General features: G+C 43.3%; 1 protein-coding gene across 36 annotated transcripts in view; it reads left to right on the top strand.

The window, feature by feature from the left end:
- Nucleotides 1-16,015, top strand: part of ANK3 (ankyrin 3) — an 853,965-nt gene that overhangs the window by 772,412 nt on the left and 65,538 nt on the right. For all 36 annotated transcript variants that reach the window (XM_069753584.1, XM_069753587.1, XM_069753586.1 and 33 more), the window contains 3 exons: nt 6,224-6,378; nt 13,942-14,153; nt 15,785-15,992. In XM_069753584.1, coding sequence (XP_069609685.1) covers nt 6,224-6,378; nt 13,942-14,153; nt 15,785-15,992 — 575 coding nt within the window. The remainder of the gene's footprint in view (nt 1-6,223; nt 6,379-13,941; nt 14,154-15,784; nt 15,993-16,015) is intronic.

Here is a 16,015-nt window from a genome sequence, read left to right as displayed (position 1 = left end):
ATATCTAGATAAGTTCCTTGGAGGGTCTAGTTTCTAAAATGGGGTCACTTGTGGGGGGGTTCTACTGTTTAGGCACACCAGGGGCTCTGCAAACGCAACGTGACGTCCGCAGACCATTCCATCAAAGTCTGCATTTCAAAAGTCACTACTTCCCTTCTGAGCCCAGACGTGTGCCCAAACAGTGGTTTACCCCCACACATGGGGTATCAGCGTACTCAGGAGAAACTGGACAACAACTTTTGGGGTGAAATTTCTCCTGTTACCCTTGGGAAAATAAAAAAATTGCAGGCTAAAAGATCATTTTTGAGAAAATAATTTTTTAATTTTATTTTCATGGCTCTGCGTTATAAACTTCTGTGAAGCACTTGGGGGTTTAAAGTCCTCACCACACATCTAGATAAGTTCCTTTCGGGGTCTAGTTTCCAAAATGGGGTCACTTGTGGGGGGTTTCTACTGTTTAGCCACATCAGGGGCTCTGCAAACCCAACGTGACGCCCGCAGAGCATTCCATCAAAGTCTGCATTTCAAAACGTCACTACTTCACTTCCGAGCCCCGGCATGTGCCCAAACAGTAGTTTACCCCCACATATGGGGTATCAGCGTACTCAGGAGAAACTGGACAACAACTTTTGGGGTAAAATTTCTCCTGTTACCCTTGGGAAAATAAAAAATTGCAGGCTACAAGATCATTTTTGAGAAAATAATTTTTTATTTTTATTTTCATGGCTCTGCGTTATAAACTTCTGTGAAGCACTTGGGGGTTCAAAGTCCTCACCACACATATAGATTAGTTCCTTTGGGGGTCTAGTTTCCAAAATGGGGTCATTTCTGGGGGATCTCCAATGTTTAGGCACACAGGGGCTCTCCAAACGTGACATGGTGTCCGCTAATGATTGGAGCTAATTTTCCATTTAAAAAGCCAAATGGCGTGCCTTCCCTTCCAAGCCCTGCCGTGCGCCCAAACAGTGGTTTACCCCCACATATGGGGTATCAGCGTACTCAGGACAAACTGGACAAGAACATTTGGGGTCCAATTTCTCCTATTACCCTTTGCAAAATAGGAAATTCCAGGCTAAAAAATCATTTTTGAGGAAAGAAAAATTATTTTTTATTTTCATGGCTCTGCGTTATAAACTTCTGTGAAGCACCTGGGGGTTTAAAGTGCTCAATATGCATCTAGATAAGTTCCTTGGGGGGTCTAGTTTCCAAAATGGGGTCACTTGTGGGGGAGCTCCAATGTTTAGGCACACAGGGGCTCTCCAAACGCGACATGGTGTCCACTAACAATTGGAGCTAATTTTCCATTCAAAAAGTCAAATGGCGCGCCTTCCCTTCCAAGCCCTGCCGTGTGCCCAAACAGTGGTTTACCCCCACATATGAGGTATCGGCGTACTCGGGAGAAATTGCCCAACAAATTTTATGATCCATTTTATCCTATTGCCCATGTGAAAATTAAAAAATTGAGGTAAAAATAATTTTTTTGTGAAAAAAAAAAAGTACTTTTTCATTTTTACAGATCAATTTGTGAAGCACCTGGGGGTTCAAAGTGCTCACTATGCATCTAGATACGTTCCTTGGGGCGTCTAGTTTCCAAAATGGGGTCACTTGTGGGGGAGCTCCAATTTTTAGGCACACGGGGGCTCTCCAAACGTGACATGGTGTCCGCTAAAGAGTAGAGCCAATTTTTCATTCAAAAAGTCAAATGGCGCTCCTTCCCTTCCAAGCCCTGCCGTGCGCCCAAACAGTGGTTTACCCCCACATATAAGGTATCAGTGTACTCAGGACAAATTGGCCAACAACTTTCGTGGTTCAGTTTCTCCTTTTACCTTTGGGAAAATAAAAAAAATGTTGCTAAAAGATAATTTTTGTGACTAAAAAGTTAAATGTTCATTTTTTCCTTCCATGTTGCTTCTGCTGCTGTGAAGTACCTGAAGGGTTAATAAACTTCTTGAATGTGGTTTTGAGTACCTTGAGGGGTGCAGTTTTTAGAATGGTGTCACTTTTGGGTATTTTCAGCCATATAGACCCCTCAAACTGACTTCAAATGTGAGGTGGTCCCTAAAAAAAATGGTTTTGTAAATTTCGTTGTAAAAATGAGAAATCGCTGGTCAAATTTTAACCCTTATAACTTCCTAGCAAAAAAAAATTTTGTTTCCAAAATTGTTCTGATGTAAAGTAGACATGTGGGAAATGTTATTTATTAACTATTTTGTGTCACATAACTCTCTGGTTTAACAGAATAAAAATTCAAAATGTGAAAATTGCGAAATTTTCAAAATTTTCGCCAAATTTCCGTTTTTATCACAAATAAACGCAGAATTTATTGACCTAAATTTACCACTAACATGAAGCCCAATATGTCACGAAAAAACAATCTTAGAACCGCTAGGATCCGTTGAAGCGTTCCTGAGTTATTACCTCATAAAGGGACACTGGTCAGAATTACAAAAAACGGCAAGGTCTTTAAGGTCAAAATAGGCTGGGTCATGAAGGGGTTAACTGCAGGCAGCATGACACCAGCACCCACGCCACCCCGTTGATAGAGCAGCCCAGAGGAGGAAGGATTCCTCTTATGACACGTTGCATCTGAATTACCAGCAGGAGCTGTCTGTGACAGCTCTGAGCCAGCATCGGGTACAACAGGCATATAGTTAGTAACTAGCTGCCTGTGTGATGCTGTCACTTCTCATGGGCAAGCCATAAGGCAGGAAAGTCATAGAGTCTGAGATCAAATGCCAGGAGGTTACGTCATAGACAAAGGGATAATACAAACGGATAGTCAAAGACAAAGTCCGGGTTCAAGAAGCCAAGTTCAGAGTGTGAGGTACCGGTAATATAAACGGGAAGTCAAAAAGGCAATTCCAAGGTTTGGCAACAAAGATCAGAATACAGAGCACAGAGCAAACACACGACTGAGCTAAAAGCTACAATTAGCAAGGTCTGATAATAGTCAGAAAACTAAAAAGCCAGGTAATCGCCCAGAACGGGTGACACCTGAAAGATCCGGCAGGCCCTGCGAGATTGGGCAATTGGGCCGTCACTTACAATGACCTTGTCCTATAGAGCGGCTATGCTGTTATAGAATGGTGGAATCGTGATACCTGTTAGTTTTTAGGCAGATAGTAAAAAAAAAGTACATACTGTACAAACTCTTTAAGTGAACATCTCTAAATTATGACTTCTAACAACGGCAGTCACACAGAACTGTAAAATAATGCGCAAGGATTCAAAAATTCTGATGTTTACCCTTTACGTTTATATACTGATTATATAATCTACAGTATATACAGGAAAACACATTCTATCTTTGTACCATGTTGAGTTGAGCAGCTCTACAAATATTTTGCTATGATTAACTTGTAGAAATATAATTCAACCGCTTGAGTTTATATGTCTCAGCATTCCCTACTTGTAGTGTGTATGTACAGCGCTTGCCCTGATGATATACTCTGCACTGTACAGAATCTGGTACTCAGAAAGTTTACTTTTTCAGAATATATAATACAACAGATAATAGTAGATTATATGTGCTCAATTTAACTGTAAGTGATAGATCTTGAGATCCACAAGAAAATATCAGAAATGTCAGCACGGCTCGGAATGTATAATACATGGCAGTTTAGCAAGATTCTTAACTGTTTTTAATGAAAATTGTATTTTATATTATTTAAACTGTAAAATAGTGTTCAAGTATAAACCACTGTTATAATAATGTAAATGGTATTATGCCCTCATTTTATAAGGTTTGGATCTTGAGTCATGTAGGGGTTCTGTATCGATTGGGACTAATGCTCCCCATAAAAGAGAAGACAGAACAATCACTTAAATGAGATTAAACTATATTTGCCCCAAAGACAATAACAACCTGTTATTCTCTGTTAAGATGTTAAAAAATTCTATTCCGTAGGCAAACTTATTTATCGAAAAGGCTTGAAGTTTTTTGCAGAACTTAAAGTAGAAAAACTGCATTCTACCTTATAAAATAATTTGATAACTGTTGATTTGGAAATCAGATCTTAAAGAGGATCTATCAGCTGCCCTGACCTCGCCATTTTATCAACTACTTGTATTCTGTGTGAAATTACAAATTACAAATCTGGGGCATTTTTTTAATTAAGTCTCTGTGTTATGCTGCTCCTCTGTTATTCCTCCTAGAAATGAATGAATGATTCATTCAATAATTCCCTTTCTTAAAGAAGTATGTCCCTAAACAGTCTGACTTGTCTGGAAGCCCTGATTGGACAGTGTGAGAGTATGTAGGGATATACCTCTTTGACAAGGTGAATGCTGATACCCAGTAGTGAATTGGGTGTCATGTTGTACATGCAGTCCGGCCCACTGGACTCATAGCCATACCAGGGATGACAATAAATAAAATGCAAGTTTCTTAAACTTTTCCCACAAAAAAATATAGAACTTCCTAGAAAAAAAAAATCAGCTCCTCCTACTCTATAACATCCTGCCAGCAGATCAGATGCAATTTTCAACATGTCCCTTTAATTATACATTTCGAGGAGGAATATCAGAAGCACAATGTAGAGTTCTAAGAAAAGATGCTCCCGGATTGTTTTTTCTTAAATTCTTGCATTAACAAATAAACATTAAAACAGACATGTCAGAAGTGATGACAGGTTGTCTTCAAAAAGATTGTCCAATCCAAGAATGTTGTGGAATATCGCTAGGATATGCAACACTATTCCTATCCCTAAAATGAGTTCCCTCCACAGCTCATGTGCATAGTGACACTCCTAGCCACACACTGTGCATCGCCGTTCCTTTCAAGGGATCATGAATGTTCAGAGTGAATTAGGGGCCCAAGGATCAGAGAGGATCCCCACAAATAAAGGAGTGTTTTTGTGTGACCTTGTGTAAGGGCTGAGTAACAGAAAAGTGCAATAGGGTTTTTTCCGTCAACCACTGGTATAGGTAAAAAGGTTACATTTCCTGGTTCAGTTGTGTGAGACAACACATAAACCGCATGTAGAACAACTGCTGCAGTCCGACGGATTGAAACAACCGATAAACAACCGATAAATGGTGAATTGGGGAAGGAAAGGTGAGTATTCTCCGCTGTTGGTGATGATCCAAAAGAACATTTCACAAATCACATATGGTAGAGAACTGCTTTTATTTTTAACGTGTTTTGAACTATTCTGAATTCTTCATCCAGAAAAATTGTCCTGGTTTTTCAGATTGTCCTTGTTTTTTTCCTGATGAAGAACTCAGATGACTTTGAAACGCCTTGAAAATAAAATCCGTTCTACACCTTATCTGGCTCGTGAAATTTTCAGTTGGATCTTGACCAACAAAGCAGAATACCCAGTTGACCTTGTGTGAGGGCTGTCATATTGACTTTCACCCAGTCCGCCCATGAACAGATAAAAGTAGGAGATGGTTCAGTAGAATTCAGCAAAGTGAGGCAACAACTCAATAGCTTATTCATATCTTAGGACTGACATTTCTTTGATGTGGGTCTCTACTCAGAAAGTAACATTTTTCTAGAAAAGTTGTGTTTATAAGCCATTGCTTTGTAGTATTATGTGTACTTATAATAAAAGTTACTGAACAAATTCTAAAATTTGAAAAAAGTTGAAATGATGAAAGACTGTGAAATACCTTCTCTCCGAACAGTCACGTTCTACTCCATGCACAATGATTATGTAGTCTCTGACGAAAAGCAGACAGTATCTGACCTATTAACCTGCAAAGTTTGTATTGCCATTGCCCTGTGTTCATTTCTTTGACTAAAGTATGTCCAGTCTCCTATGTTTGTATGTCTACAGGATTGCATGGAAGATTTACTCCAAACAACCTAATTCCTTAGCTCTAAATAGGAAATAAAAAGATCGGGTTAACAGATGCTTTCCATACGATGATATATTCTTCTTCTAAAAATTTGCTCTGCGCTTCTTTTGCTGCAACTCACAGCTTGGATGACATATGTACAACCTCTGTAGGAGAATATGGATACTGTCTATTAATCAACCAAGAAAGCTGCAGAATCCGTCTTCTGTAACCATAAACTTCAGAAGTAAATAACACATGATTAAGCCTTATAATAATTCTTTTATGAAGAGCACTTATACTCACTTATCATCTGATGGATTCTGCAGCTTTTTGGTTTTCGTTTTTATATTATTTTGTTACTTTTTTACATGTCGAGGGTTTGGTGTCTGTGTTTTTGGTGGTTTTGTTTTTAAAGTGACTTTTTTTTTCTGTGCAGACCTGTCATAGTAGAAATCCCCCACTTTGGATCTATGAGAAGCAAAGAAAGGGAATTGATTGTACTGAGAAGTGAGAATGGAGAGTCTTGGAAGGAGCACCAATATGACTGCAGACTGGAAGAGCTGACTGAATTGCTGAACGGCATGGATGAAGGTAAATCTTATTTTCAGTAAAGTACCAGAGGCGGATATATCAGCCGCACAGGGGCCCAAAAGGTAAAGGGTGCCCACTTCCACTTCCAAAATATGTAGACTTGTGCATTATGATGAGCTATTGGTCTGCAAAGGGCCCATATACTGTTCTTGCACAGGGGCCGTTTTCTACTTGTATCTGCCAGTGTAAAATACATTCCAGTAAATTTTAAGCATTTGGCCATTATGTTGTGGTTAGAGATCTGTCATCTCCTTTTCTTGCTGAAAAATTAAAAAGTATTAAATCATGGATTTTAAAAATAAATACACCGGCCTCGCCAGGTCAAAAATAAACTATTTTAAAAACGCATAAAGTTTTTTTTTTTAAATCTTTATATTTATTTATAACCGTCTGCAAACAAGATAAGAATCAGCAACATACATAGCATGTAAAGACAAAGAAGGGCATAACAATATCCAGAAAGTGTAGCTTGAAAGATTCAAAAGAAGACAGGGTTATTCAGTATAACAACCAATCCCGACCCCAACACACCCCCCCCCCCCCCAGGCACATTTGAAACCCTGCAGGATTAATTAGGTAAGACTAATAGCTGTGTTACCAGATATAAGCTCTCTCATATACCAATTGGTGAATTGAAAGCAACCATGTCATGCTTGACGAACTGATAGTGGCTGCAGATCAATAAAGGAGGACCATGTGCGTTAAAAATGTTCCGTATGACTTTCTTTATGAAGTATGGACTCAATCCAATCCATTTTAAACAAATATGTTACCTTCGAAGAAATTAGATTTAGTGAAGGGGTTGCATCCTGTGCCCACAGATGCTGAATACTCTTGCGGGTAGCCGCCGCCCAAATAGTTAAAACACGTCGTTGCTGAGCAGAGTCCGAGTACTTGATCCCGTGGGAAAATATTAAATAACGCCCATTCTGGAGATAATGTGAAGCGAATGCTGAAGGTGTTGGTGAAATGGCGAAGAAGCATATCTCAAACCTCCTGTATCTTTGGACAATCCCAGAGACAATGAAAGATGTCAGCTGGAGAGTGTAAACATTTATGACAAGAGGGATTAGCCAAAATCATCCTAGATTTGACCTCTGGGGAAATGTAAACCCTATGGAAAATCATGAGGGCCTGTCACGCACGCGCCAAGACTGGTTGGCGCGGGCATACGGGGGTGTGGCCCCACTGGACCACAGACCAAACTTCCCTGGAAGGGGCGTAACTAAGTAGCTTCCTAGGTGTTCGCTGGAGCCTCTGATGGTGAGGTCAGACTTGTGCAATAGGAAGCTACCAGGTGCCACTCCAGGGTGATGTCTGGCTGTGGCTGCTGATCCCACTAAGGAACGGAGTGGGCACGGCTGGTACTCTGGCTGACAGGCGGGCACGGCTGGGACACAGGCAGGCAGACGGGTACAACAGAGACACTGGAACATAGGAAGAACCGGTAGGGACCGGTCTGCAGGCAGGTATGTGAAACAGGTAGGAACCTGTTCAGACAGGGGGACTAAATGACAAGTAGAGAAAGACCGCAAGAATCATAGGATTCAACTTTTGCCCGACAGGTAGCAGAGATGTTCTTAGGTACGGAACACAAGAAAAGTCATTAGAGATGAGAGTGGAGAACAGCTCCACCGGGTCAGAGAAAAAATGAGGTGAACAAACTTCTGTTTTGAAATCTTCACCAGCCGGCCACAAGGACGCTGAAGGTATCCACATAGGAATCATCCTCTGCCCGTTATCCAGAAGAAATCGTCCAAACGGTGGGGATGTTCCTAGGAACGGATTACAGGAATAGTCGTGGGAGATGTGTGGAGAGATAGTCACCGCTTCCCCATCTTCAGTGACGTTAGCACACCTTGACTCGACGACTAACTGTTTAGTGGTATAGTCATTGGAGATGTGTGGAGACATCGTCACCGTTTCCCCATCTTCGGTGACGTCAGCACATCTTGACTCGACGACTAGCAGACCAGCTGAAGAAGATGACACTGCTGAGAGTCTTTGATGCATGGGAACCAGACACTTCTCAAGACTGGGTAAGTTCAAACGAAGCACTTTACTGGAACTCTTGACCAGAGCGGGTGGTTGACTCCTTGGCTCAGAATGACCCATGGGCATAACAGACAGCATACGGAAAACAAACTTCTTCGTGTATAAGGCTCCAACTTGGAGCTGTAGTTGTCCTTGCAGGACTAGACTGCTCTTTAGCAGGGCTCGGCCATTATCAGGCAACGCCCACACCGGGTTCTGGAGCTGTAGAATGGAGACCATACACTGACTCCGAATGATAGGCGGCTCAAACACACCAAAGCTCCCAGAAGGCAGAGAAACAGTCATTAACTTTGACGGAGAGGAAGTACTCTCGCCAGGGGCAGCCTCTCCTACTGGCCCAGGGTTTTGGAGTACAGGCTTCACAGGGCAAAGACCATCTGAATTTTCTTTACAACCACAGGGATACCGTATTTCAATCTCAGCACCAGATTCAGGCTGCAGATTTGCCAGACCCCTCTTATTAGACCTCTTGGATCTTGCTCGGGTGGCCGTTTTGGCGGGTTGTGGAACAGATGAGTCTTGGACGGTCATGGACGGAAGTCACGGTTTACCTACAGGTTTCTTTCGTCTGGACCATCTCTGTGAGCTTGAAGGGGAAGACTTTTCAGGAGATGCAGTACTTGGCTCATCGAAGGCTTTACAGAAGGCCACCAGGAAGGCCGGCAGATTCGAGATGATGGGGTCCCCTGCTTCCCAAAGGGGGTCGCACCACATCAAAGCATCTCCTCTAAGGTAGGCTATTAAGAAACCTACTTTCAACCAGTCAGTGGGAAATTGGGTAGCATGCCACTTGAAATAACGCAAGCACCGCTCCAGGAACACACGACATTGCTTTGGGTCCCCATAGTAGCATGGAGGATCTACTGGCTTGGATTCGTCATTAGGAGCGCAGGCTTGAAGTCGATCAAACAGCTCATTAGAGACACTGACAGAGACACTGGAACATAGGAAGAACCGGTAGGGACCGGTCTGCAGGCAGGTATGTGAAACAGGTAGGAACCTGTTCAGACAGGAGGACTAAATAACAAGTAGAGACAGACCGCAAGAGCGGATGCAGAGCGAAAGCACAAGAGCTAGAACCAAGAACAGAAACGCAGGAGGCCGAGTACGAGTAGAAGGTGGAACTAAGAGAAGAGAAGGAGAAGGCAAAGCCAAGAGCGGAGCCAAAAGCGGAGACGCTGGAGGCGGAGCCAAGAGCAGAGACGCTGGAGGCGGAGCCAAGAGCAGAGACGCTGGAGGCGGAGCCAAGAGCAGAGACGCTGGAGGCGGAGCCAAGAGCAGAGACGCTGGAGGCGGAGCCAAGAGCAGAGACGCTGGAGGCGGAGCCAAGAGCAGAGACGCTGGAGGCGGAGCCAAGAGCAGAGACGCTGGAGGCGGAGCCAAGAGCGGAGACGCTGGAGGCGGAGCCAAGAGCGGAGACGCTGGAGGCGGAGCCAAGAGCGGATACGCTGGAGGCGGAGCCAAGAGCGGAAATGCTGGAGGCGGAGCCAAGAGCGGAGACGGAGCCAAGTGCAGAAACGCAGGAGGCGGAGCCAGGTAGAACCGCAAAGAGCGGAGCCAGGTAGAACCGCAAAGAGCGGAGCCACAGAGCAAAGCCACAGAGTGCGGAGCAAGGTCTGAGTGCAGAGCTGAGAGCAAAACCACAGAGTGTAAAGCAAGGTCAGAGTGCAGAGCAAAGAGGAGCAGAGCCACAGACAGTGACGAACAGAGCAGAAAAGGCAAACCAAGACAAATATAAACAGACAGAGGAATAGGACTAGACTAAGACAGAGTCAGGAACGAGACAAGACACAGAGACATGGACACAAGCCAGGGTATGATGCCCCTCTGGGTGGCTACACAAGACAGAGACCAGGGTACAAAGCCCCACTGGGTGGCTACACAGGACAAGTCCAGGGTACAACGCCCCCCTGGGTGGCAGACAAGAGAGAGTAACCGAGACAGGACCTGGCACCTCAGCAGCTAAGAACTGAGGGAGTAAGTTGCACAGGCCCAGAGCACAGGGTGGAGCTGCACTATATACAGGAGGCCTCTTAGTAATTGGTCAGGAACTGATTAGACAGATGCACCTGATTCCTATAAGAACCAGAGAGTTCAGGCGCCGGCCCCCTATACACATAGCCATGAGGCATGCACAGAGCAGAGACACAGAACATGGAGCTGGCATGAAACAGAAACCACATCATGGCCTGGAGCAGTGGGTAAGATTGTGTGAGGCCATGCCGTGATGCCAGCAGAGTTGTTACAGGGCCATAGTTGAGTAACTGTCATATGGCAATAAAGAGTTTATAAGTAGAGTGGCTTTCAAAAGATCAATCAGTCTATAATTAGATAGTTGTGATACCCATCTGCCCGGGCCTGTTGAAGAATCTGACCATGAAATAGAAGGTTTGATTTATAGATAAGACTTAGTGAATAAACTCCTGCACGAGCGCCAAGGGAGATCAGATGGAGAGGACAGGTTCTGAGACTCTCTGGTATGCCTCGGAAGACTGAGTCAACGTAATGCTTAATCTGAGTAGCAATAAAAATTTTACCCACTAAGATTGGATATTTGGAGAAAATACCTGTCACGCTCACGCCCTGACTGGTGGGCGTGAGCTCGGGGGGTTTGTGGCCCCACTGTGCCACAAACCAGACTACCCTTGAAGGGGCGTGACTATGACAGCTGCCTGGGTTTTCACTGGAGCCTCTGATGGTGAGGACAGGCTTGTGCAGTAGGCAGCTGCCAGGTGCTACTCCAGGGTGGTGTCTGGCTGTGGCTGCTGATCCCACTTGAGAGACAGGAACACCAGGATTGGTGCGGGCATTAGGCAGGACTGGCAGAAGAGCACGGCTGGAACACAGACGAGTAGGCTGGCACGGCTGAGACAGGGCTGGTAGAGACACGGCAGAGAACTCAGGGCTGGCAGAGACACGGCAGGAAACAGAAAACACAAGGAAAGAAAGCAGGGAAGGAAGCCACAGACAAGGAGACCGAGAAAAGACAAAGTACAGACAAGGCAATAGAACAAGACACAGGGACAAAGACACAGGGACCAGGATATTCTGCCTCCTGGAGGGCAGACTACAAGAACAAGGCAATAGCACAGAGAAAAGCTCAGAGGGAGTAACTCAGAGCAAGGCCAGGCAAACTCAGCAGTTAAACACTAACTGAGCTAACACATTGCACAGGCCCAGAGCACAGGGTGGAGCTGCACTATATACAGGAAGCCTCTTGGTAATTGGTCAGGAACTGATTGGACAGGTGCACCTGATTCCTATAAGAACCAGAGAGTTCAGGCGCCGGCCCCCTATACACATAGCCATGAAGCATGCACAGAGCAGAGACACAGAACATGGAGCTGGCATTAAAGAGAAAGCACATCATGGCCTGGAGCAGTGGGTAAGATTGTGTGAGAGATGTGAGGCCATGCTGCGATGCCAGCAGAGTTGTTACAATACCCTCCAGAGAAAGAGGACATTGAGTAGTTGTCAGAAGATCGCAGACCAGTCTGCATCCTGTCTCCCCCAGCACTCGGTAAATTGGGGGTAGTCTGCCTTGTAAAAAGAATGGGTTACCTTGAAAGGGAAGGAAAACTGAGGTATAAGGGTCTAGTCCGCTGATCCTTCTAGCATGACGCCATGCCAATACCACGGACCATAGCAGAGGATTATCTCTGATTGCAGCGGGAACTCCATTTTGTTGTAAATGGAGCAAGGCAGGAAGACTGATTGGTCCAGACATTGCTTCATCTAATGGGGTGTTGGTAAATTTAGTATGGGCCCAAATCCAATCAAGAGAATGTCTGAAAATGGCTGCAACGCTATACAATCTTAAATTTGGAAAATTGAGGCCCTCCAAAGATTTAACCTCTTGCAATTTAAAAATACTGATCCTAGATCTCCCCCTCGAACACCATATAAATTGTCGAAAAATCTTAGTTAGGAGTTGATCGTCAGCTTTAGATAATAGAACAGGCAGCGTTTGTAAAGGGAAGAGTATTTTAGGGAAGGAAACCATTTTAATAAGGTGAGCTTTACCGGCGAAAGATAATTTAAAAGACGTCCAAGATTCTATTTCCCGAGTAATGGCAGATATTAAGGGTCGGATATTAAGTTGGTAAATAGTATGTGGGTTGGAGGGTAGAAGAATACCAAGATATCGCATAAAGTTTTTTAACATGAAATATTATGACCAATTCTCTTTACATGTTACGGCTATCATCACTTTCACATCAAGGGTATGTAATTTTCATATGCCACAGCCATAAGAGATGTGGAAAAGGGAAGCACAGCTTAGGGCAGTGTTCCCCAAGTGCGGTCCTCAAGAGCCACCAACAGGTCATGTTTTCAGGATTTCCTTAGTATGGCACAGGTGATGGAATTATTGCCTGTGCTGGTGATGCAATTATCACCTGTGCAATACTAAGGAAATACTGAAAACATGACCTGTTGGTGGCTCTTGAGGACCGGACTTGGGGAACACTGGCTTAGGGTATACACCATTAATTATGTAAATAGCCTTTTTCATAAGAATTGGGAAGATGTGGATGAGATAAATGTGCAGATAGGGAAGGAACAGGATGGGGTGAGGGAGATGATAGCGCTCACCTGTAAGCGTTGCATAAGGGCATAACACCTATAGAAGCCTGATGTGCCGTAGCTGCAGCCCCGGCGCTGGAGGAGAGTATTGTCCAGATAACGGTTTGGTAAAGTGGAGACTATAACAATGTGAAAGCTTCACTCACGGAAAGGACGAGATCTGGAGAGTATAAGCAAGGTTTTTTATTTCCCCAACGCATTTCAGTGCCGGTACGGCGCCTTTCTCAAAGGAAAAACAAAAAGTGTTTTCATAAGAATTGTAATATTAGAAAACAAGAACGAGAGAATATGAAGACAGTACACAAAGTCATTCCCTGCTGTGTCTAAATGGAGGCTAGCCACCGGTGGTGGGGTTTAGATAATATAATTGTCCACTGTAAGCCATCTCCTCTATGTATCATCCTGCTCTATATAGATATTTTCACATTTTGCCATACATCCCAAAGGGGAGATGATTATATACAGGAAAGTGAAGTCTTCATGAAAAATTGTTCTTATAATTTAATTTCAATCATAAAGTAAAAATAAAGCAATAAAATGTAAAAACCATTAAAATCTAAGTATAAAATGTGATTACAGATTCACCCCCTCTTTTGAAAGTGCAGCTTGCACATAATGGACCTTCCGCGTGGCCATTATATGACTGTTTTGAAAACCTTGATTTTTAAATCAGTTTATAGTATTAAATAAAGAAAAGAGCATTGCAGGATCAATATAACAGACGCCATAGACTAAATAATGATCCACAGCGGTCTAAGAGGTGTAAATATAAATCACAGTATACGGCACATACTGGTACTTTACAAATGCATTTAGCAGAACTTGATATTTTTAATCTCAAGGACAATTATGTCCCATAATACACTGGTTAAGACAAGTTTTAAAAAAATGATGACCTTAAGATATTATTCTTTGTTACTTAAGAATTGGACAGCGCAGAAGAACTAGAAAAGAAGAGAATATGTCGAATTGTTACAAAGGATTTCCCACAATATTTTGCTGTTGTGTCTCGGATAAAGCAAGAGAGTAATCAGATTGGACCTGAAGGTGGAGTCCTGAAGAGTACAACAGCCCCTCGAGTTCAGGCCTCCTTCCCAGAGGGGGCTCTGACTAAGAGAATTCGAGTAGGCCTACAGGTAAGTAAGACAATTGGATTTTATATTTCAGACTCCCTATCATTGTGTTATACAAGGTACATAATATATACATATAGGTAGAGACCTGTTAATCAAGCTTGGACAGGGGTGGAAGAGCCACAGGTGAGTCACCCAGTGGTCACTTTACCAGCCGCTGATGGTTTCCTTTATAGGATTATTCCCAATATCATACGTTATCCCCTATCTATATGATAGGGGATATTTTGCTGATCGCTGGGGGTCCAGCTTCTTAGACACCCAGCATTCCTGAGAAAAGGATTTCAGAACCCCAAGAACAAGCCTCGGTGGAGCCCCGTTTTTCATATAGACAAGCCTCGGTGGAGCTCCGTTTTTCATATAGACAAGCCTCGGTGGAGCCCCGTTTTTCATATAGCAGATCTATGCAACAGTCAGTGTCTTTACTTTTCCCAACAGACCCAGAATACAATACTATTTCCATCAGTCCTATAGACAATGAATGGAATGGAAGCTGAGCATACGCATTTCTGCTCCACTGAAGATGGGACTCCGCAAAGCCCTATTATTGGGGTTCCGGAGGCCCGTTTTTTTTTTAAATCATGATTTCAGAAATAACCCTTTAATGCATGCAAGCATACAGCTCTATTCAACCCCAAAGATGCTTGTAGGCGGACGCAAATGAGTCACGCGAAGACGGTACCCTTAAGAACACAGAGACATCATTAAATCCCAGTGGAGGTCACCTTTGGATCAAATGACCAAACTAATCAGATGGAAACTATGATCTAAAGATGGAAAGCAAGAAGGAAAAAAGTAGTAAGTTAGGCTATTTTCACATCTGCTCCGTTTAGGGCTTCCATCACAGATCCAGACAAAACAATGCATGCTGCGAAGGAGCAGAACAGCAGAGTTAAGAAACATTAAAGGGAGTCCGTCACCCCCAAAATGAATTTTAAGTGGCCTATACAGTGTTGTAGGGGCTTGGCACCTATAACAACCATACTAGCACCGTCTTCTTTCTTTTGACAGTGTGATGGACTTCCTTGAAAATGAACAGAACAACGCAGGCTTAGAATACATGACATTTTTTGCTTCTTTAAGAAGTCAGGGAAACAGGAGCAGGACATGCAATATTGGGGCCCAATAATCTTAATGCATCACCCTCAGTTCCTAAATGTCAGAATACTAGCTTTTGGATAGTCAGTAAATGCCATTTATTTGCCTCCTATTCAGCATACTCCTCATCCCTGCTTTGAGTAAAATTTAAAAAACCCGCTGCCTGATTTCAGGGGCAAATTACCAATAATGGAGCCAGTATTACAATTATTCATCTACGGTAGTTAGAATGTTAACATAACTTAAGAAGGTGATTGAGGAGTTAATCATACAGGGAATATTTTGTTCTTACTTATATTGTAATTTGATGCTGGAAATTGAATACAAGGCAAAAAAAACTGTTGTTTTTGCAGGTTCTGGTTAATTTGTTGTGGTTGACCGCCCATGCACCTGCCCGGCTCCCCAGCTCTATACTTTCTAAATCAATTAAGTACAAATGATATTTTAGTTAATGAAAAATGAAACAATGGCTTTTTTTTTACTGTTGACCTGCTGGATGGATGCTATTAATTATGTAAATCATTAATGAATTACAGGCACAGCCGGTACCCGATGAGTTGGTCAAAAAGGTCATTGGAAACCGAGCCACGTTTAGTCCTATTGTCACTGTGGAACCCAGGAGGAGGAAATTCCACAAGCCGATAACTATGACAATCCCGGTGCCCCCACCATCCGGTGAAGGTGTAACCAACGGCTATAAAGGAGACACTACCCCGAGTCTCAGGCTGCTGTGCAGTATTACAGGTGCGTATCAATGACTAAAACCC

The sequence above is a fragment of the Ranitomeya imitator genome, chromosome 2 (assembly GCF_032444005.1).
Source record: "Ranitomeya imitator isolate aRanImi1 chromosome 2, aRanImi1.pri, whole genome shotgun sequence".
Classification (NCBI taxonomy): Eukaryota; Metazoa; Chordata; class Amphibia; order Anura; family Dendrobatidae; genus Ranitomeya; species Ranitomeya imitator.
Note: the sequence above shows the minus strand (reverse complement) of the source record. Positions and strands in the feature narration are given on the sequence as shown.